General features: G+C 39.1%; 2 protein-coding genes across 2 annotated transcripts; one reads left to right on the forward strand and one right to left on the reverse strand.

Annotated features, from left to right (window-relative positions):
* The first annotated feature begins 483 nt into the window (after positions 1–483).
* LOC134854359 (uncharacterized) lies at positions 484–18820 on the forward strand. The gene is made up of 4 exons (XM_063870581.1): positions 484–736; positions 7294–7433; positions 18122–18280; positions 18717–18820. The coding sequence occupies exons 1-4, from the start codon at positions 484–486 to the stop codon at positions 18804–18806; spliced, it is 642 nt and encodes a 213-aa protein (XP_063726651.1). The 3' UTR covers positions 18807–18820.
* Positions 18821–19547: 727 nt separating this feature from the next.
* LOC134854518 (dolichyl-diphosphooligosaccharide--protein glycosyltransferase 48 kDa subunit-like) lies at positions 19548–23342 on the reverse strand. Its single transcript, XM_063870815.1, has 2 exons — positions 22199–23342; positions 19548–20534 (listed from the first exon to the last, which is right to left on the reverse strand). Exons 1-2 carry the CDS (start codon positions 23339–23341, stop codon positions 20364–20366), a joined length of 1314 nt encoding a protein of 437 aa, XP_063726885.1. The 5' UTR covers position 23342; the 3' UTR covers positions 19548–20363.
* Between the last annotated feature and the right edge of the window lie 215 nt (positions 23343–23557).

The following is a 23557-nucleotide window of genomic DNA, read 5'->3' on the forward strand; positions in this document are numbered from 1 at the left end:
TTTCTGTGGTTGAATAGGGCGTCCTTAAAGCGATCATATGTCAGCTGTTTTTGTGCATACCAAGAGATTCCTTTCGCTGAGACTTTGTTGCTCCTATCTAAAACAAAAAAAAACAGATATTAGTTTTAAAAATGAGCTCTGTTTATGTAAGTAATCCACAAATTATCATAAAAGCAAAAAGAAAAAAGGAAATTGTGAAAGGTATTAAAGGTGCCAACCAAATTTATTTATTTTTTCTGTCATTGGGTTTTTGGAATTTGATTAATTTTTACTACTTACTTTTGAGTTTAAGACAATATAATTTCGGTTTGAGTGCTACAAATTCTTCTATCAAGTCTCCACCCATCTTGTCCTTGAACATTAGCACCTGTTTCTTGTGGGTTTCATTATACAGTGGTGATTGTTTGGGATAGTTCGAGAAGTCAAACAAGTGTCCCATTTCTTTTAGTTCCTCGTATATATCGTCACATTTTATAAATATTAATGACTCGTACTGGTCACCGCCAGACCCAGGACTGGTCACCGCCAGACCCAAGGAAATACACTAAGAAAGAATTGCGTGAAGATTTAACTGGCAGTTCTAAAACTGTAGATAAACCCTACCCAAACAATCCTTACATTGCGTTCGAGGCTCAAGAAGAACGTGACAATACTATGGCGGCTGACGGAAATAGCAGTGAATTAGATAATACCAGTTCGGAGAGTGCAAATAACTCTCCAGTAATTGCCAAGAAAAGTAGAAGGGTTTTAAACCGCTCCTAATTAGACAATGATTAATTAACTAAAATAACTTTTCACATTTCATTTACCCCACTCTGATTAATATTTTGCTTGTAATATTTGTAAAGCTTAATTTGCAAAAAAAACCATACCCATATTTATATTTCATTTGTGAAATAAGCTCATTTTAATTTGCATACTTACCACAATCAGTAATAGACAATTTGTTTCTAAAATTTGTCCGGTCTAATTTGAGCAAATACCACTTGTCTTTGTTTCCAATTAAGTTCTACTCGCCGCTATAAATTCAATAAACAAACGCAACGGGAGAAATTTGATTTAGCCAAGCAAAGTAATTCCAAACACCAAAATAGAATTCGAAGCTGGAAAGAAATGTTCCTGCAAAATTAAAGGGAAATGTTAGCGGTCAATGACGGCGGCAAAATATCATGCATTCTGAAGGAATGAAAGAAGGAAAAGAAACATGAATGTAAAAGAACTGAGAAAATGAATGTAAAAAATTAAGGATCCTACTTTAATTATCCGCCAGGGATCTAGAAATTTGCTACATGGGTATATGACTCTTGGTAAAATCCTCAGGGGGGAGGCCACCCAAAAATCTGGATCCTCAAGTGAGGATCTTGTAATCCACCAGCAAAATGCCGGCTGACTACAAGATAAATTTGGACCCCTTAGGTGTCGGATCTTAGTCGCCCACGCCTTTTTTTAGGTGATTTTGCCCCCCCCCCCCCCCTAAGGATTCCTGGCGGCCCCTCATACTACTGCTGGAGGTACGTAATTGACATTTTTTGAATTTGTTATAATGATGCGGAACGAAATGCATAATTTCAAAACTTGGATTTTGCCCGAAACTCTAGTTTTTTCCCTTATAAAATAAGTGAGAAGAGTGAAATCTTTTTTGGATGTTTTTTCCATCAACAACTTTTTATTTACAAAATTTTAAGAATTAATCGCTTCTGCATGAAAACTTCGCTCAACCGCTTCTTTTCAATAAAATGTTGATCTCGGATCTGATGTGGCAGTTATTAAAAAAATCCAAAATTTTTCTATTGTCTTTCCGAAATCCGTAACTGATTTCTGGTAAAAGCAGGTCGTGGCCGGTAAAATAGAAAAGACTCAAAAATCGGGTTTCTCGAATTAAAAGTTTACTCAAAAATGACCGTGTCATTTCTCAGCTTCAGTTTTTAATCGAGAAGCCCGATTTTTGCAATCCTCTCTACTTTAACAGCCATGAGCTGCTTTTAGCACAAATCAGCTAAGGATTTTGGAAAGTCAAGTTGTTGAACTTTGACCGATTTTTGAAACATTTTCCCAAAAACTACCCCATCAAATCTGAGATGAAAATTTCAGTCAAAAAAAGCGCCTGCGCGATTTTTTTCTGCAGAAGCTTCTCAGCCCTTGTAACAGAAAGGTTATCTATGGGTTATCTCATTCTCAGGTCAAGCAAAAAAACTTCCAAAAACGGTCAAAGTTTCAAAACTTTCAATTGTTGGAAGGCCAAGATTTTGTTCTAAAATTAATTGTGTTTAGCAAATTATAAAGGTAAGCTTGCAACAAGCTGTTTTGTTGATTAAACCATTGATATCAGATTTGGCAGGGTAGTTATAAAAAAAACCAAAAAATCAGAAAAATGACATTTCTGAAGATCATAGCGTTGAAATTGAGCGTAGCTGCATACATGAAGAAATTCAGTCAAAAAACCAAACCAAAAACCCAGCTTTGGCAGGGCAGTTATCGAGAGAATTAAAAAAAAAATTTTGAAACTTTTTGATTTCTCTCGATAACTACCTGTCAAAGCTGGGTTTTTGAGTTTGATCGAAATTTAAGATAAGGTGAATTTCTTCATGTATGCAGCTACGCTCAATTTCAATGCTATGATTTTCAGAAAAGTCAATTTTCTGATTTGTTGACTTTTTGGCTTTTCCGAGGGCCACACTTTTCTTGTCTAATTTTTTTGGCGTAGTCGCGTATGCAAAGGAGCTTCCCACAACTTTTTCTTTGGATTGAAAACATTATCTCAGATATGGGAGGGTGTTTTTTGGTAAAACGCATAAAATTTCCAAATGAAATGCTCATAAAAATTGGCTTTTCCGAGGACAATAAATTGTTAGGGCCGCTAATTCAGAGGAGCTTCCCATTACCCTTTATCTCAATTAAAGCCGCAGCCTCAGGTGTGGGAGGTTAGTTTTCGAGAGAAATTCAAGATTCAAAAAACGGTAACTTAATCATAAGTTTGACTATTCCGAGGGCCATAATTTTATTTGTTAAAAAAATTTGGGCATGGCCGCTTACAGAGAAGAGCTTTTCAAATCCTTTCTATTCATTGAAGCTAAAATCTCAGATTGGGTAGGTTGGTTTTTGAGTAATAACATTGGTCAAAAATTCCCCCACGAGTTTTCGAAAGCTGTAGACAAAGAGGTAAAGCAAAAAGAAACCAGAAGAAAATGTAAGTACACATAAATGAGATTGTAGGTAATCTTTCTAAGGATAACATTTTTTTGTAAATCAATTAAAAGTTTTTTGGGAAAAAAAATTAAACTTTTTTAAAAAAGTTTGTAAAATTTTCCAAAGCGTTTTACAAAAATCCAGTCTAAATCCAGTCCAATAGTTTCCGACTTAAAAAATCCAGTCCAATACACTTTTTTTACACAAGCAAAGCTTGTGTGATAGTATGAACTCTCTTAATTTCCAACCTAAGTCGCAAATATTCATGTTCATTTTGAAAGTGTGTTCAAATATCAGTATTCACCAGCTATTAAGTACAGCCAATATATTAGTGTTCGTTACAAAAATTAGAGTTCACCAGCTATTAAGTACAGCCAATGCTAAGGATATTAACAAAAACTATTATATTACAAATAGCACTTTAGCTTCCAGGTATCATGGATCTGTAGCGTAGTGGTAGGGAAGGAGACCCGCAACAAAATCATAGCGTTTGAACCTGGGCAGCGTCGGCTGTTTTTAATGAACTTTTTCGTATACTAATTAAAATGCGTCCGCTCTATAAATTGAGGCATAGTAGTTGGTAAATTTTTTTTTTCAAATGGACTGGTTTTGTTAATGCGTCATAATTGGCTTGCATCACTTAGCATTTATGTAGAGCCATAGTTGGCGCGTGCGTCACTTAACAAACTTTGTAGACACAAAGTTTTACTCATTGAGTTTTTCACAGTAGCGTTATCGTTCATATTTTTTGCTTGTGGATGCGAAGTGCAACTTCGTAGCAGCGTAATACCTGTTTTTATCATTCAGGAGTTCCAAAAAAACATGCCAAGCAAGACATTTCAAATTCAAATTAGCCACTTAATAAAACTTACGAAGCGGAAACAAGGCCAGCAATCTTTGAGCAGACACCAGTTGAGCCGGAAAAGTAACTTTTCTGAAGAATTTCAAAAAGTTTTAGTTTCAAGTTGCCTTTTTCCTTGAAACTAATCTGTAGAAATAATAATTGTCGTTCCTGCGATACGCAGAGGATCTATGAAAGGCTTTGCAGCCTGTCTAAGCATTGTCTGTTTCTCTTTTTGCCTCGGATGATGTGCATACGCACGCTTAACAAACATTTAGACTCATTGATCGACTGTCAGCTAAGATGAAAAAAATTGGTTCTACCCTAAACGAAAATGTAGCCATAAAAAACGTCAAGCTATAATCCTAAGCTTAATAAAACTTACGAAGCAAAAACAAGGCCAACAATCTTTCAAGCAAAAATGCTTGAAAAATTTACCAGATTTTGTAAGCTGCAATTTTAAAAAAAATTAGAAAATCAGCCAACATAAATTAGGACGAAGCCACAATTCAATTGGAAAAAAATAAGTAATGCAACTCAAATAAACTAAGAAAGAGTTGAATTTGAAATTTCGAGAAACTGAGCCAGTCAGCAGAATTGACCATGTCAGTAGAAATTCTGTTATAGTTAAAACTAGAGCCGAGTTAAACCTGTTTGATTTTTAACTTATGTTTTACTTATGCGCGTTAAAATGCATAATTTTTGTAGTAGTCCATATTCTACTAAAGTATGTAACAGGCGAAAGTTTCAAGATTGTCGACGTTTCAAAGGACACAAGAACATTTTTTCATAAAACTCAAGGAGTCAAGTTTCTGTAAGAAAAATTTCTGCAAACTGCTTATACGGATGGATCTTTAATTTCAGATTTGGAAGGGTACTTTTTAAGAACAACAAAAAAATCCAAAAAACTGTCATGAAAAAAAATCATTTGGGATTTTTCAGAGGGCTATAATTTTTTCTACAAAAACAGGGCGTATCGGTGTATGCAGCAGCCAAACCGACACAGTCAAAAGTTCAAAAAATTTTCCGGAGGTCATAACATTTCTTTCTCAAAACATAGGAGACTTTAAGAGACTTGAAAAAGTTCGAAAAAAGTCAGAAAATCAAATTTTGACTTTTCTGAAGGCCATAAGTGTTTTAGAAAACACTTTTGTCGCAGCTGCTTGTGCTGTGAAGTTTCCAGTAACCCATGCTTTCGATTGAACCCAAAGTCTCAGATTTGGGAGGATAGTTATTGAGAAAGTGACCAATTTCTAAAATTTGGGTGGAAAGTTCCTCGCACACAATCGTTCCTCCCACAGATTTGGGAGAGTAGATTTCGAGACAATTCGTAAAATTTAAAAAAACGGTTAAAAAAAACAAAAAGTGTCTGTCCCGAGGACCATAAATCTCTATCTAAGAAGAACAGTTTCAAAAACAGAAAACATCAAAATTTGGACTTTTCTGAGGACCACAACTTTGTGTAAAAAAGTTTGGAAATAGCTGTATATGCAGGGGAGCTTCTTATAGCCCTTGCTGTTAATTGAACCCAAAATCTCAAACTTGGGAGGGCAGTTTTCGAGAAAACGGCAAATTCCCAAAAATGGGATAAGAAGATCGTCCCACACAAATTTTTGAAGGATGTATAAAGTGGCGTAAAATAGAGAAAGACAAAGTGTTTATGCAGGCAGACAGGGGAGTGAGCAATTTTTCCATTGAAACCACTTTTTGAAAAGTTTAAGTAGTTCTCAAAAAGTATATAAGAAATCAAATTTTATATATTTTCATTCAGCCTGTTTTAATTCGAATCAAAAGTTAAAAACAACTAAGCTTTGGAAAAAAAATAGCTTGAAAATGTACCAGATGTAAACTGCAATCTAAAAATTTAGAAAATCAGCCGGCATAAATTAGAACGAAAACACAAATCAATTGGTTAAAAATGAGTAATGCCTCAAATGAAATAAGAAAGAGTTGAATTTGAAATTTCGAGAAACTGAGCAACTCAGCAGAATTGACCATATCAGTAGAATTTGTCGAAAAAATTACTGACTTGAAAAAAGTCTAGTTCCCGAATACAAGTCACTTGCACTCGGAAGTGAAAAAAATATTATTTAAATGAAAAATCAAAATAGACATTAAAGCTTAAACGTCGGAGACTTGCCCCTGTCTTTATCTTGCAATGCCTTTAATTGCTGATGCCATTAAATGGAATTGTTTTATCTCGACAACTGAAGTTAAAATAGCCATAGCTCCACAACAGCTGAGCCTTGTCTAAAGTGACAGTTTTGCCAAAACAGTTGAGAACCCGCATACTAACACATTACATTAATGTTATCAGCCAGTGTTTTCTGCGGTTGCTAAAAGTGATCAGGAACTTCGTCTTCGATTTTTATACTTTTTTTCCACGCAAAATCAGTTACCACAAAGAATCATCAGTACTTTTCGAGTCGTGAATCAAAACTTTTTCTCAGTCGTGATTTGAACGTTGAATTTTTTTTTCAATATCGAGAAAAACCGATTTGCTGAAGTTTTTGATTTGTAGTCTAATTTCGAGTGAGCAAAGTGAGCAAGAAGGTGTTATTATAGAAAAAACTTATTTTAAGCTGAGAAATTTAGGTTTTTTCCATGGAAACTAATATTCAAAGCAATGGTAGCGCTTCTTTGGCAGTTAAATTTGTTTTTAAAACAATCTGCAAAAAATTAGAAAACTTTTTTCTATTAACTTTTTGAAATTGTTAAGTAATTTGTTTTTACTTTTTTGAAAACAAATGTAGTCTAATTTATTAATGCTATAATCCCTGTGTAGTTCTTTTTATGACAGTTTCATAAATTTCAATCGGAAAACTGAAGGAAAACAATTCATTTTTTGATCCGTCAAAATCCCTTTACAAAATTTCAATGACATTATCTTAGCTGCAGAGAAAACTATAGAAACCGTAACAATGATTCGGTAATTTTAGCGTTTGAAATAGAAAATTGATTTTTTGGTCCCTAAAATTTTCGGTCTTACATTACTTTTCTCAACCTAGTAAGACCACTTGTATATAATTTGATATTTGTGTCTATTGGGCAAAGTTTTGGGCTAAAAAATCCGGTGAATTCTTGTTTTTGAAACAGCAGATTCATTATTCGAAATTATTGGTGAAACGGTCGTACAGTTGACGATACGGCTCAACTTACATCACCCTACATTCCTGATGTAGATATTTCAGATTTTATGATCAAAAGTCTGTGATTATTCGGACCTACATCGAATTCAAAATTCAACTTATTTTCATTTACGCCAGGCCACGTGGAGCGGTGCGACGAGGGCGGTTGTTGTGGGGGAGTGCCGGAGTATGTGTTGGTGGACCACAGGGGCAAGAAGACACTCAAGCTGGCGGGCGAGAGTGGCATGTGTTGCGCTGACTTCGGATACACGTTCGATGTAAGCTCGGATATTTATTCTAAGTGCAAATTAGAGGCCCCCACCCGACATTGCCAGCTTATCCTTTTCACAACAAGTATTTATGCAACTAGAGCTTAATGTAAGTCTTTTCACTGAAAAATTATGAAGAATAAATGTGTTCAGAATAGTTTATTTGATCACACCCAGCTTTTTGGGTCTTCATACGAAAAATTGTACCTTTTTTACACAATTAACATGATGCTTAGTTGAAGTGACGAAAGAGCCTGATAACATACTTGCCAAATCTTATCAACTAGGGCAATCTTTAGAGGCAACCTATTCTAAGGCGCCTAAATAGGTTCTCCGCAAAGTCATGCACAGCTCTTACATTGTTTTTCTCTCGTTTATAAATGGCTGTCGTATAGTGTTATTTAGTTCAAATTGCAAGCTGTCAATTAACTGTCATTCGTGGTGCTTATTAATCTATTAGCAGGTGCTGTCCTTGGAACAGTCTGTCACCCTTGGATAATGTTGATAACCACTCTTATTGTTAACTTTGCAAGATCAAGTTGATTATCTTTATTGGAATTAAATACTGCACAACAAGTCTTTTCAACATGGCGCAGCCAGCAGTCTCAGGTGGGGGGAAGGATCCACTGGGCATTACAGGCTTTTGGCCAGCAAAGTGTACTAAACCACCTATGATGTGTGAATTCTGGATCAACAGATTCCAATGGGGAATGGTGGCTAAGCATTCAATTAATCCGAAAAATTATTATTACGCAGCGACTCGCACTGCCGCTCAAGTTACCGCTTTGCCCGAGGAAGTGGATGGGAAGAATCGACTGGAGTCAGAACAAGTTCTGGTCTCAAATTTGTATTTGTGCTTGGGAGAAAAGGGACAAGACGAACTTAACAAAAGACGACCGCATCTGGATCTCTCGACGGTTCGTTACCCACGGATGATAGACGTACTGGAGACGAAATTCAAGAAGGAAAGGAATGAGACATACGTGACATATCAGCTTCTCTCTCGGAAACAGTTTATTAATGAGAGTTTGGAGCAATTCCATTCCGTACTGAGCGGATTGGCGACGCGATGCAATTGTGGAGTATTGGAGGATCGTATACTAAGGGATGTATTCATTGTCAATATGAATAACTGTGAAGCACAAAAAGAACTGTGCAGGTAAACAAAAACACCGGAGGAGGTTTATCGGATAGCCCTCTCGTACGAGCGGGGTAACAAATATGCCACATCCTATGTCGCCACGGGATCATTGGGAACCCAAGGATCATCTTCAGGCGGTGGGATTCAGATTAAATCCGAACCGGTGGGAACGATCCGTTGAGGATATCGCAAAAATCGCGCACGAGGCAGAGGTTGATATCAAGGGCGAGGCTCGAACCGAGGTGGAAATTTGTATCAAAACAATCGATGCTACAACTGCGATCAACCAAATTTTACGAGAGAACATTTAGATAGATGTCCAGCAAAAGGAGTTACGTGTAATTTTTGTCATAAAATTGGACATTACGAACGTACCTGTAGAGGGAAGCGCGGAAACCAGCGAGGACGGGGAGCAGTTGGGATGATACGTGAGAATGTGGACGAGACACACCTGGATAATTCAGCGGACGAAGAAGCGTCCCAGCATGCAAGTTCCATTGGATGGGTAAACAAGAATCCAGTGGTGCACTCGTGGGACTCGAGCAGTTCAGACGGGGACTATATGGTAATGGCGATAAAACATAAACGATCCACGGAATTGAAAATCGCTGGGGCACAGTTGCCGATTAAAGTAAATGGGAAATCTACTCGCGTTTGGATTGATAGCGGATCCCCAATTTCAATTTTCACCATTGGTGAACTGAGAAGAACCTTGGGAGCTTCGGGGATAAAACTGGATACCCTCTCGGAGGAGGAAAGTTCAATTCGGGATTATGGGAACAATCCACTGCAGATGATTGGAGCAATGGCTGTGACGTTAGAATCCAATGGCTGGACGATAAACGCAAGAATAAAAGTCATAGGAGGAAATCGCCCATCGATAATTGGAAGAGATTTGATGCCTCAGCTCGGACTACAGTTGGTGCAACAATCACCACTAGGGGATCAGATAAGGTCCATCGATGAAGTGGATCCGGAACCATCAATGCCAGAGGGGGAGTTGGACTCATGGCAAACCTATTTCAGTAAGCAGTTTTCAAACTTTTTCAATAGGGTGGGGGAAATAAGAAACTATAAAGTACAAGCTGAATTTTTGAAAACCTCATCCCAGTACAACAAAAGGGACGACGAGTTCCCATTTCATTGCAAGAAAAGGTGGATACTGAAATCGATAAACTACTGAAACAAGGGCATATCGAAAAACTGACGGAATGCTCGGATAATTATTTCGTGTCCCCAATCGTCATAAAGGTAAACAAGGATGGGTCTGCAAAACTAGCGCTCGAGTCCAGGGAACTAAGTAAACAAGTGCATAAGAATAAATATCAAATGCCGAACATTGAAGAGTTAATGGACACAGTAGGACAAACGATTAGCGAAAAAAAATCCGGGATATATTTTTTTACAACGATGGATCTAACATATGCGTATGGTCAATTGCCACTAAGCGCTGAAACGAGTGTACAATGTAATTTTTCTCTCATCGGAGGTCGATCGACGGGAACGTGCCGGTTCAAGACCGGATTCTATGGTTTCACTACGATGCCAGCGGAATTTCAGCGCGCAATGGATTGTATTCTTGCGGAATATCCGCAGGCGCATGCGTTCATCGACGATATTTTGGTTGTATCAAAGGGAACCGCGATCGACCATATAGCAACGCTAGAGAAAATTCTAAAAAAAACTGGAACAGGAAAATATGTCTCTAAAACTATCAAAATGCAGGTTCGCACAACGGGAATGCGAGTGGCTAGGGCACAAAACAACATCAACTGGAATAACTCCTCTGGTACGGAAAACAGAACCGATCGAAGCATTAACGCCGCCGCGAACTTTGACTCAACTCAAGTCGTTCATGGGGTCAATACATAGTCTCCACAAGAATCTGCCAGCGTTAGCTGAATCATCCGCGCCGTTGCGACCATTACTAAGTAGAAGTAATGAATACATTTGGACTCCCGAATGCCAGAATGCGTTTGAAAATCTAAAAAAACAAGTGTCTAACATTGTTGAATTGCGACATTTCGATATCCACAAGGATATTCGGATCGTGTGCGACGCAAGTCATAACGGGCTCGGTGCTGTGCTTGAACAATTAGGACCAGAGGGATTGAACAATTAGGACGACTGTGCTTGAACAATTAGGACGACATAAACCACAGTACGACATTAACCACGCAAGTCATAAGGGGCTAATTTAATATTCATGAAAAAATTACTGCTATGAACCGTTATTATTCTCAATTTGTTAACGATTTTTCGGCAAAGGAGAACGTAGTGTGGATGGATGAAAAACTTGTAATATCTATGAACTTACAAACTGCGATTAACAATAGAATTCATGCAAATCATCACGGGAAACCCAACATGTTTGATCAAGCGAAAAATGTTTGGTACCTGTATATTTACCGATCAATAGCTTCAATAGCTGAGGACTGTCCCGAATGCACCGCCGCCAATAAGAACTTAAAAACGATCTTAAGAAAAAATCAGCTTGGAAATATACCTGAATCGAAGGAACCAAATGAATCAGTTCAACTGGATTTTTGGGGGCCCATTAACTAGTTAAATGAATCACGGAAATATGTGTTAGTGGCGGTTGATCGATTTTCTTGTTGGCCCTCGGCAATGGTCTGTGGAAATAATCGATCTGATAAAATACTGAAGTTTTTGAAAAGCTATATAGCAAATCATGGAGTGCCAAGGAAAATTCACGTAGATCAGGGTACGAGTTTTATGTCGAATGAGATTAAAGCATTCTGTAATGGGGAGGTTATTGAAATAATAAAATCACATGTTAATGATCACCGGGCAACTGGATGCGTGGAGCGCACCATAGGTAGTCTTAAAAATTCCATCCTGACGTTTGTCCAAGAAAAACACCCCGAACTCTTAGAAAAAAATGATCGAAAGAGCCCTTGGCGCTCTCAGATTTTCGAAGAATGCAACATTAAAAATCTCGCCATTTGAGGCGCATCATGGGCGAGAAGCGAACACGGTCTTAAGATACCTTACAAAAAAATCATCTCTGCAAAATCTGGATTGGTCGCGGGTTATAAAAACGAAAAATGCTTGTTTAGTTAACGCCGACCCAAATGCAAACTATATGCCACACTCTGCAGACACAAACTGGGCCGTACGATCGGATTTAGCGTACGACATAAACCACAGGAGCCACGCACGCCGACTAACCCATGAGCAGTCAACCAACCAAGACGATGAACCGTTAATTTTGAAATCAGCGGGCCCCAGTGGACAACCAGGACCTTCTGGATTGTTATTCCAGCGAACTGGAAACCGCAATCTCAAAAGGTATAAACAGCCTTATTCGAAAGTTAAGTCAGAGAGCGCGCATACGTTGACTTTAAATAATGGGGTTGTGCTTAGGAAATCGGGGGTGGCCACAAAAGCTACGCCAAAGAAGATTAAAGCAGGACCAAAATCGATTGTACCACCGCTAACTCCGCGGGAAGTTAAAGAGCGAGCGACAAAGAGGATTGCTCCACAGTAGCAACAACGGGAGAAAAGCGGCCGCCGATTTGAGAACACTGGTTCTGAATCGGAAGACAGTGACAACCTGCCGATTATTTCGGTCAAACGAACGAAACAACCATCCGCGGCGGCTTCAACAGAGATCGCACACGCAGATCTAACGGCAATGCAACAAAGGGACGCAGATAGTGGAAGCGACCAAGAAACCATTCCGGCACGCAGCGGCGATTTGCATAGAAATCCAAGGGATCCGGCTACATCAAATCCAGGGAACCAACCAACTCAAGCACCCGGCAAAAAGAAAGGGCCGTCAAAGAAGGCCAGACTAGTATCCTATAGCAGTCAGGACGATAGCCAGGACGACACGGGATCTATAGCATCGAGAAGAAGCTGGAGAAAAAGAACGGCGGTGAGCAAAATGGGAGGGGTGATGATTGATTTCATCAATCAGAGCGAAAAGGAGGGAAAGAAGTAAGCTAAAAGGAAAAATCAAACTGAACCATGAAACAAAACTATTAGCCTATTTAGCCCAGGGAGAGGGTCGGTCTTCATTGACTAAAACTCAAGCGCCATCACTGCTTAGTGATTTTTAGTTGATAAAAAATCGTTGTCAGTAAAGTTGTTTTTCATTCGTTAATTAAGCACTCAGTATTTTTGTTATCAGTATTTCTTAATCAACTTGTTGTCATTAAATTTTCAGTCATCTTAAGTTTCATCTATTGAAGGGGAAGTGTCGTATAGTGTTATTTAGTTCAAATTGCAAGCTGTCAATTAACTGTCATTCGTGGTGCTTATTAATCTATTAGCAGGTGCTGTCCTTGGAACAGTCTGTCACCCTTGGATAATGTTGATAACCACTCTTATTGTTAACTTTGCAAGATCAAGTTGATTATCTTTATTGGAATTAAATACTGCACAACAAGTCTTTTCAACATGGCGCAGCCAGCAGTCTCAGGTGGGGGGAAGGATCCACTGGGCATTACAGGCTTTTGGCCAGCAAAGTGTACTAAACCACCTATGATGTGTGAATTCTGGATCAACAGATTCCAATGGGGAATGGTGGCTAAGCATTCAATTAATCCGAAAAGTTATTATTACGCAGCGACTCGCACTGCCGCTCAAGTTACCGCTTTGCCCGAGGAAGTGGATGGGAAGAATCGACTGGAGTCAGAACAAGTTCTGGTCTCAAATTTGTATTTGTGCTTGGGAGAAAAGGGACAAGACGAACTTAACAAAAGACGACCTCATCTGGATCTCTCAACGGTTCGTTACCCACGGATGATAGACGTACTGGAGACGAAATTCAAGAAGGAAAGGAATGAGACATACGTGACATATCAGCTTCTCTCTCGGAAACAGTTTATTAATGAGAGTTTGGAGCAATTCCATTCCGTACTGAGCGGATTGGCGACGCGATGCAATTGTGGAGTATTGGAGGATCGTATACTAAGGGATGTATTCATTGTCAATATGAATAACCGTGAAGCACAAAAAGAACTGTGCAGGTAAACAAAAACACTGGAGGAGGTTTATCGGATAGCCCTCTCGTACGAGCGGGGTAACAAATATGCCACATCCTATGTTGCCACGGGATCATTGGGAACCCAAGGATCATCTTCAGGCGGTGGGATTCAGATTAAATCCGAACCGGTGGGAACGATCCGTTGAGGATATCGCAAAAATCGCGCACGAGGCAGAGGTTGATATCAAGGGCGAGGCTCGAACCGAGGTGGAAATTTGTATCAAAACAATCGATGCTACAACTGCGATCAACCAAATTTTACGAGAGAACATTTAGATAGATGTCCGGCAAAAGGAGTTACGTGTAATTTTTGTCATAAAATTGGACATTACGAACGTACCTGTAGAGGGAAGCGCGGAAACCAGCGAGGACGGGGAGCAGTTGGGATGATACGTGAGAATGTGGACGAGACACACCTGGATAATTCAGCGGACGAAGAAGCGTCCCAGCATGCAAGTTCCATTGGATGGGTAAACAAGAATCCAGTGGTGCACTCGTGGGACTCGAGCAGTTCAGACGGGGACTATATGGTAATGGCGATAAAACATAAACGATCCACGGAATTGAAAATCGCTGGGGCACAGTTGCCGATTAAAGTAAATGGGAAATCTACTCGCGTTTGGATTGATAGCGGATCCCCAATTTCAATTTTCACCATTGGTGAACTGAGAAGAACCTTGGGAGCTTCGGGGATAAAACTGGATACCCTCTCGGAGGAGGAAAGTTCAATTCGGGATTATGGGAACAATCCACTGCAGATGATTGGAGCGATGGCTGTGACGTTAGAATCCAATGGCTGGACGATAAACGCAAGAATAAAAGTCATAGGAGGAAATCGCCCATCAATAATTGGAAGAGATTTGATGCCTCAGCTCGGACTACAGTTGGTGCAACAATCACCACTAGGGGATCAGATAAGGTCCATCGATGAAGTGGATCCGGAACCATCAATGCCAGAGGGGGAGTTGGACTCATGGCAAACCTATTTCAGTAAGCAGTTTTCAAACTTTTTCAATAGGGTGGGGGAAATAAGAAACTATAAAGTACAAGCTGAATTTTTGAAAACCTCATCCCAGTACAACAAAAGGGACGACGAGTTCCCATTTCATTGCAAGAAAAGGTGGATACTGAAATCGATAAACTACTGAAACAAGGGCATATCGAAAAACTGACGGAATGCTCGGATAATTATTTCGTGTCCCCAATCGTCATAAAGGTAAACAAGGATGGGTCTGCAAAACTAGCGCTCGAGTCCAGGGAACTAAGTAAACAAGTGCATAAGAATAAATATCAAATGCCGAACATTGAAGAGTTAATGGACACAGTAGGACAAACGATTAGCGAAAAAAAATCCGGGGATGTATTTTTTTACAACGATGGATCTAACATATGCGTATGGTCAATTACCACTAAGCGCTGAAACGAGTGTACAATGTAATTTTTCTCTCATCGGAGGTCGATCGACGGGAACGTGCCGGTTCAAGACCGGATTCTATGGTTTCACTACGATGCCAGCGGAATTTCAGCGCGCAATGGATTGTATTCTTGCGGAATATCCGCAGGCGCATGCGTTCATCGACGATATTTTGGTTGTATCAAAAGGAACCGCGATTGACCATATAGCAACGCTAGAGAAAATTCTAAAAAAAAACTGGAACAGGAAAATATGTCTCTAAAACTATCAAAATGCAGGTTCGCACAACGGGAATGCGAGTGACTAGGGCACAAAACAACATCAACTGGAATAACTCCTCTGGTACGGAAAACAGAACCGATCGAAGCATTAACGCCGCCGCGAACTTTGACTCAACTCAAGTCGTTCATGGGGTCAATACATAGTCTCCACAAGAATCTGCCAGCGTTAGCTGAATCATCCGCGCCGTTGCGACCATTACTAAGTAGAAGTAATGAATACATTTGGACTCCCGAATGCCAGAATGCGTTTGAAAATCTAAAAAAACAAGTGTCTAACATTGTTGAATTGCGACATTTCGATATCCACAAGGATATTCGGATCGTGTGCGACGCAAGTCATAACGGGCTCGGTGCTGTGCTTGAACAATTAGGACCGGAGGGATTGAACAATTAGGACGACTGTGCTTGAACAATTAGGACGACATAAACCACAGTACGACATTAACCACGCAAGTCATAAGGGGCTAATTTAATATTCATGAAAAAATTACTGCTATGAACCGTTATTATTCTCAATTTGTTAACGATTTTTCGGCAAAGGAGAACGTAGTGTGGATGGATGAAAAACTTGTAATATCTATGAACTTACAAACTGCGATTAACAATAGATTTCATGCAAATCATCACGGGAAACCCAACATGTTTGATCAAGCGAAAAATGTTTGGTACCTGTATATTTACCGATCAATAGCTTCAATAGCTGAGGACTGTCCCGAATGCACCGCCGCCAATAAGAACTTAAAAACGATCTTAAGAAAAAATCAGCTTGGAAATATACCTGAATCGAAGGAACCAAATGAATCAGTTCAACTGGATTTTTGGGGGCCCATTAACTAGTTAAATGAATCACGGAAATATGTGTTAGTGGCGGTTGATCGATTTTCTTGTTGGCCCTCGGCAATGGTCTGTGGAAATAATCGATCTGATAAAATACTGAAGTTTTTGAAAAGCTATATAGCAAATCATGGAGTGCCAAGGAAAATTCACGTAGATCAGGGTACGAGTTTTATGTCGAATGAGATTAAAGCATTCTGTAATGGGGAGGGTATTGAAATAATAAAATCACATGTTAATGATCACCGGGCAACTGGATGCGTGGAGCGCACCATAGGTAGTCTTAAAAATTCCATCCTGACGTTTGTCCAAGAAAAACACCCCGAACTCTTTGAAAAAAATGATCGAAAGAGCCCTTGGCGCTCTCAGATTTTCGAAGAATGCAACATTAAAAATCTCGCCATTTGAGGCGCATCATGGACGAGAAGCGAACACGGTCTTAAGAAACCTTACAAAAAAATCATCTCTGCAAAATCTGGATTGGTCGCGGGTTATAAAAACGAAAAATGCTTGTTTAGTTAACGCCGACCCAAATGCAAACGATATGCCACACTCTGCAGACACAAACTGGGCCGTACGATCGGATTTAGCGTACGACATAAACCACAGGAGCCACGCACGCCGACTAACCCATGAGCAGTCAACCAACCAAGACGATGAACCGTCAATTTTGAAATCCGCGGGCCCCAGTGGACAACCAGGACCTTCTGGATTGTTATTCCAGCGAACTGGAAACCGCAACCTCAAAAGGTATAAACAGCTTTATTCGAAAGTTAAGTCAGAGAGCGCGCATACGTTGACTTTAAATAATGGGGTTGTGCTTAGGAAATCGGGGGTGGCCACAAAAGCTACGCCAAAGAAGATTAAAGCAGGACCAAAATCGATTGTACCACCGCTAACTCCGCGGGAAGTTAAAGAGCGAGCGACAAAGAGGATTGCTCCACAGTAGCAACAACGGGAGAAAAGCGGCCGCCGATTTGAGAACACTGGTTCTGAATCGGAAGACAGTGACAACCTGCCGATTATTTCGGTCAAACGAACGAAACAACCATCCGCGGCGGCTTCAACAGAGATCGCACACGCAGATCTAACGGCAATGCAACAAAGGGACGCAGATAGTGGAAGCGACCAAGAAACCATTCCGGCACGCAGCGGCGATTTGCATAGAAATCCAAGGGATCCGGCTACATCAAATCCAGGGAACCAACCAACTCAAGCACCCGGCAAAAAGAAAGGGCCGTCAAAGAAGGCCAGACTAGTATCCTATAGCAGTCAGGACGATAGCCAGGACGACACGGGATCTATAGCATCGAGAAGAAGCTGGAGAAAAAGAACGGCGGTGAGCAAAATGGGAGGGGTGATGATTGATTTCATCAATCAGAGCGAAAAGGAGGGAAAGAAGTAAGCTAAAAGGAAAAATCAAACTGAACCATGAAACAAAACTATTAGCCTATTTAGCCCAGGGAGAGGGTCGGTCTTCATTGACTAAAACTCAAGCGCCATCACTGCTTAGTGATTTTTAGTTGATAAAAAATCGTTGTCAGTAAAGTTGTTTTTCATTCGTTAATTAAGCACTCAGTATTTTTGTTATCAGTATTTCTTAATCAACTTGTTGTCATTAAATTTTCAGTCATCTTAAGTTTCATCTATTGAAGGGGAAGTGTCGTATAGTGTTATTTAGTTCAAATTGCAAGCTGTCAATTAACTGTCATTCGTGGTGCTTATTAATCTATTAGCAGGTGCTGTCCTTGGAACAGTCTGTCACCCTTGGATAATGTTGATAACCACTCTTATTGTTAACTTTGCAAGATCAAGTTGATTATCTTTATTGGAATTAAATACTGCACAACAAGTCTTTTCAACATGGCGTAAATATTAATTAACGTTTCTACAAAAAAACTTTGTTTTAGAATATTTATTATAAACTAAGATCCGGTTTTTATGCTGCTTGTAGACCAACAACGTACTGTAGAACATTATACAAACTTACTAATTCCAATCTTTATTTCTAAGTTGACGACAATGGACGGACAAAAAATCGGCCAGATATACAAAGAGTTCTCCAATTGGGCTCAGGAACATTACACTAATGCCGACAATTATGTGCTCAAGTTCCCCAAAGATCTCACAGTTCAGATGAAAGCACTAGTACTAGGAGCTGCCATACAGATAGTATGTTTTGGTTTTTTGGCGGTACAAGTTTAAATACCCCTCCATTTGATGTATACATTTAAGGCATACACAACTTTTTGTTGAGACCCAAAAAAACAGGCTTTAGAACCAAATACCAGAGACTATCTGATGCATTTTTTCGTCTTCAACTCAAAAGCATCCCAAAAAGTAAAACCGCATTCGTTCGACCAAATAAAAATTGGAATAAGTTGGTTTATCTAATCATGCCAATCCCAACTTTATTTTTGCCCTTACCCGTTCATTTCTTCTTTAAATTGAAGTTTATCATGCGGATGGGGTTTTCAAAAATAGTCCGGAATTTTCTGAAAAATTGTCCGTGAACTGCTTATTGAGCTTGTTTCAAAACGTTGGGGCTCTAAAAAACAGATAACTTTATTTGAAATGGTTATATTGTACTGACAATTTTTTGCTTCAGGATTACAATCACTTCGAAGACGCAGCCCCCCATCATCAAGAGCATTATGCATACGGGTGGGGCCACTACGGTCATCATGGCCATTGGTGACCAACTTGTTGCAGTTATAAATATATTAACCAAGAACCATACAATTCGAAATTATTAATTATCATGTTTTTCATGAGAGTTGTTTAAGCTTTGTTATCGGTTAAAAGCGTCCTTATTATGCAATAAACATTTCTTCTTAACTTTCTTTACTCATGATCACAGCGTTCACTTGCAAACATAAGCCAGGAGAGACAATTAATCAATCAAGTATTCACGGTAAAATTGCTATTCTTCTTCGCCAATTTCACGACTTCAATTGGCGTCAATCATTGAAAAAAAAAATCATTTTCTTGCATTCAAATGTGCATCTACTTGAACAATACGAGAGAAATGTTGGCATGAAAGGGGTTGGATGGATTTCCTCGTCCTCCTCGCGAATTCCACAATCCTAACCTTGCTATTTTACGACTCAAATGGCCTATTACGGCCGACCAAAATACGGCGGGCCGAACCAACCTTATGTTTTCTCATTTTTATTGGACTGTTTTGTATATCGTCCAGGAGTGGATCTCAGATTTTATCTAGAGGAGGAGGGGGGAGCTACCGACATGCACTTTCATTTTGAGTTGACAGCTCGCTTCGAAAAAACCAAAATTTTCTGGTCACCACCTTCGCAACACACCGAAATAGCATCTTTGACGTTTTTTCTGCTAGCTGCAAAACTATTAGCTTTTTGGGAGAGTCAGTACGCATGCGAGACAAGTAAAACAAAATTCAAGCATCTTCAGCAAAAAAACTAAATTATCCCAAATAATGAATTAAAGGTACAACTTTTAGGCCGATAAAAGACAATAGATATGTATATATAATAGGTACATATTATTACATCAAGTCAATGGTACAACCATCATTTAACGGACACACTCAATTGAATGCAAATAAATCATCAAAAGCACATCGGGTTTCAATAAAGGTTGATTTTGACAATGAAACGTACAAGTCACAAAAATTAGTAGAAAGTCAATTTTTAACCTTCAATCATTTGGTAAATTTTGGAACAAACTTGAACTATTACCTTAAAAAATTCTAGCAAAATTTTTCCTGTAAAAGTTCTAGCAAAATTTTTCCTGTAAAAGTTCTAGCAAAATCTTTTCTCCAAAACTTCTCGAAAAATAACTCTAAGGAAATGGGCACATAACAATTGGCTGCACTAATAGGGACGTAATTATAACTTCATTACAATGTGGGACACCTTCACCTATTTACAACACAAGGAACAAATTGGTCTGATTTCAAACCAGAAAAACTAGTTCGACTTAATGCAGAAAGGATACCTCTAGTAAATGCACAAACATAACATTATCTCAAGTAATATGATCTACCTTCCAATTCCTGACAATCGAAAGGAATTATATAAATTTGAAATCGAACAAAATCTTCTAGAGAATGGAAGTTTTGTTCATTTATGCATTATAGGTAATTGTATTCAACATTTTTCTTCCTTTCCTTTTCTAATGGGGGAGTTCAATATTATTTTTGATGTGAGAGCTTGAGTTGAGGAACTGGAAAATAGCAAATTTCATGAAGGATTAAGTTCCATTTCAAGCGTTGTTCTGTTTACTGAGACTTCTGCTTTGTGGAAGCGGAGGTGGTCGGGTCTTTGTAGTGTAGGAAGACGAAGGAGAAGAGGAGTACTCCGATCATCATGGAGAATGCACTCACATAGTAGGGGTAGGCGACTGGGATGAACCTCTCGTACTGGTTGTGCTTCAGAGGTCGCACAGGCACCTATGCACATGTAATATAAACATCTAAATCTCTTCAAATTGAAAACTTAAGGTAAGGGAAAATTTATTTTAACTGATCTTTAATTACTGGAAAGTTTATTCCAACACCATTTTAGCTGTCCTGTTATCAGCTAACTACAAAAAAGTTCTTCAACAGTTTATTGAAAAAATAGCTTATAATAACTATGGTGCAATTGTAATCTTGGTGAGCAGCCAGTGGCAAACATCGGTTGTCAACCTAGAGTAAACGGAGTCTCCGAAAACATTTAATCACACGAGCGGCGCGATCTGAGTATATTGGAACACATGGATGTAAAATTAGCTCTTCTGGATTTCAGGCGACTCGCGAAAACAAAAAACGATTGCGCACCTGGCCCCGCAACCTTCAGATACAACTGCAGCCATGGACTTAAAGCTCTAATGCATTTAAAAAAATGAATTTTTGACACAGAGGCGAAAAGAAATAATCAACTCCAAAGTCGAACCAAAATGCATCACATTGCTAAACTTAAATCTTCCAACAAGAAGTCGAAATCGAAATAAACAGGAGACTAAATGAAATTTCATAAATTTCATAACCTTTCTATACTTCATTTTATCATAATTATGAATTTGAAGAAATAAATTCATCTTCTCTTCCTTTCTTTCTAAATCATAATGTTCACTACCAATTCATCACTTCTATCGATACACGAAGCCCTTTATCCTAAAAAAAAAGGAGAGACGCATTCACCAGATCTTGTCTCGAACAAATCATAAGTTTCAGCCGTGACTGAAACATGGCTTACAAACGTCATTTTCAATTGTGAAACGAGTCTCCATGATCATCATGTTCATAGAAACGATAGATCGGCAACAGGAATCAGAAAATACCTGAGTTGCCACCCTACTAAAATCTCATTCCTCATATACCAATAAATTGTTGTAACAGTTTAAATTGTTGTGGCAGCATTAGAACAGCAAATCGAACAGCAAAAATGTAAAGACCACGAAAAACGAGAATGACTTCTAGTATCATACATGAACTTTTTTTTCTGAAAAAACGGCGGGATGAAAAATAATAATTGATCCAGTTTTTTATCTAAATAGATAACAATGGTAAAAAAGATATTCAAATTTTAAAGAGCGCTCCAGTTTTTCGATCAATTTGTCGGTTTCCTTGGATCTTTTTACCCTTTTCGACCCATCTGTTGGCAATATTTGCATGGGCGAGCATGCAATGTGTTGCGAAGCTCTGTTTTGCTTCTGTGTTAATAATTTGTATTATTAAAAACTTATAATAGTATACCAAGAAAACCAAAAAAATTATAGTAATATTAGCAGAACTTCGCATCATTTGCTATACAAAGATAGTCAGCTTGTACATGAAAAAAATCTATGTCGTGGAAAGTAAACCGACGAAAATGCGCAGAAAAACGATAGTCTGACATTTAAGTTTCCCAGAAAATAATTTCCAAGAATATCCAAAATACAAAGTCCGGCCGGGACTTTCACCCCGACCTTAGGATCCCGAAGTTCGCTAGAACAAGCGGGAAAAAGTCCACACGTTTGCTAGACTTTCGTAATATGAGAGGGTAACCAAAAGAATGGCATTAGCAACTCGAACAATGGCCGCAAACTAAGCCCTCGCTCTATTCATGAAAAACTAATCTACAGGCTAGTTACCTGAGTGGCGCTAGAGAGGAAAGTGTATCCCTCTCGTTTGTAGTTGACCTTGAACTGAAACACACCGTACACGTCTGGAAGCTTGAACTTCGTAACATAAAATCCCTTTTCCTTTTTCATCGCAAGCCTCACGAATGGGTCGATTCGCACAAACTCCATCTGCACATCCTGATTCTTGAACTCAACCCATTTTCCATCCATTTTCTCCTCAATTTTGATCTTGTATTCGACGTCTTCAGTAATCGTGTAATACGAAGGAGGCTCAACTTCTCCTTTGAGATGATGATTGACTTCGGCAATTCTCAATACTCCCACTTTTTTAAAGGTCCAGTTTAGAAGCGACTGGATCAGCGCAGCGTTTCCGTTACTGGGGTGAAGTTTATCGGTACCTGCTTTCTTAACTGGCGAGAGGATCATTTTGTCAGAGAGCATTTCTAATGAGCCTACAAACATCACTCGGGCATTGTTTCGAGCCTGAAGAGCAGTGATAAGAGTCGTACTTTTTCCTACAGCTTCGGGATGCTCGGTGATTTTATCGGCTGGAAAGAAACTGTAAGCGGTTGACGTAGCAGTTATGACTGGGATGAGAAGTTCGTTTTCGTCATCTAAAAGCATGCCAATGCCATCATACAAAACAGGGTGCACAGGGACACCGCCAGTGATCAATTTGTTGTCCATTACTTGTTTTGGGTCGATAAACAGCCGAGAGTGCATCCCTTCATCGGCAAAATCGAAGTTAAGATGATCAATTACCTTCGTACCAGATTCCTCAAACTCAATTCCGCACTCATAACCAAAATCGCGAATGGCATCTCCAATTGAAGAGTCAGCAATAACGAATACATTTCCACCAGAATCAACATACTCGGCGAAAGTAGCCGAGCTCAAGTCGCCACCAAAATCTTGGGTAGACGGCGCGAGAATGATTACATTGTCGTATACGAGCTCCCCAAACTGAAAAAGCGTTAATGTAGAGTCGTCGGCCATTTTGTATGTCAGTTCATGCCCTGATCCGGTAAGATAGCCTAGAAAAATAGAATGCGTCTCTTTGACGCCATAATTTTCAACTAAGATCAGAGTTTTATGATCTGCATGAGCAGCCACCAAAACTGCACAGAAGACAAATAAATCACTGAGTTTCATTACTCCTGAAAACAAACAATTCACCCACATTAAAAACATCTTCAACTCAGCTACACTGGTCAGCCAGATTCACATAGCCAATAGACAATTGGAAAAAAGTCCATTAACTCAAGGAGGCCAAATAAAAATCCAGTCTTTTTTTTCAAAAACCTGCATTTAAAGTTCAAAAGAGTAACAAAACAAAAAAATTCCAGCAGTGGTACAGCCGTTAGAGTT

This window comes from Symsagittifera roscoffensis, chromosome 9, assembly GCF_963678635.1.
Source record: "Symsagittifera roscoffensis chromosome 9, txSymRosc1.1, whole genome shotgun sequence".
Lineage (NCBI taxonomy): Eukaryota > Metazoa > Xenacoelomorpha > Acoela > Convolutidae > Symsagittifera > Symsagittifera roscoffensis.

Bases quoted from the DNA above. Each gene is read 5' to 3' on its own strand.
- LOC134854359 (XM_063870581.1), top strand. From the start codon at position 484: ATGACTCGTACTGGTCACCGCCAGACCCAGGACTGGTCACCGCCAGAC. The intron at 7,434-18,121 runs GTAAGCTCGGAT...TTTATTTCTAAG, and splicing joins ACTTCGGATACACGTTCGAT to TTGACGACAATGGACGGACA. The intron at 18,281-18,716 runs GTATGTTTTGGT...TTTTTGCTTCAG, and splicing joins TAGGAGCTGCCATACAGATA to GATTACAATCACTTCGAAGA.
- LOC134854518 (XM_063870815.1), bottom strand. From the start codon at position 23,341: ATGAAACTCAGTGATTTATTTGTCTTCTGTGCAGTTTTGGTGGCTGCT. The intron at 20,535-22,198 runs GTAACTAGCCTG...ACATGTGCATAG, and splicing joins TCCTCTCTAGCGCCACTCAG to GTGCCTGTGCGACCTCTGAA.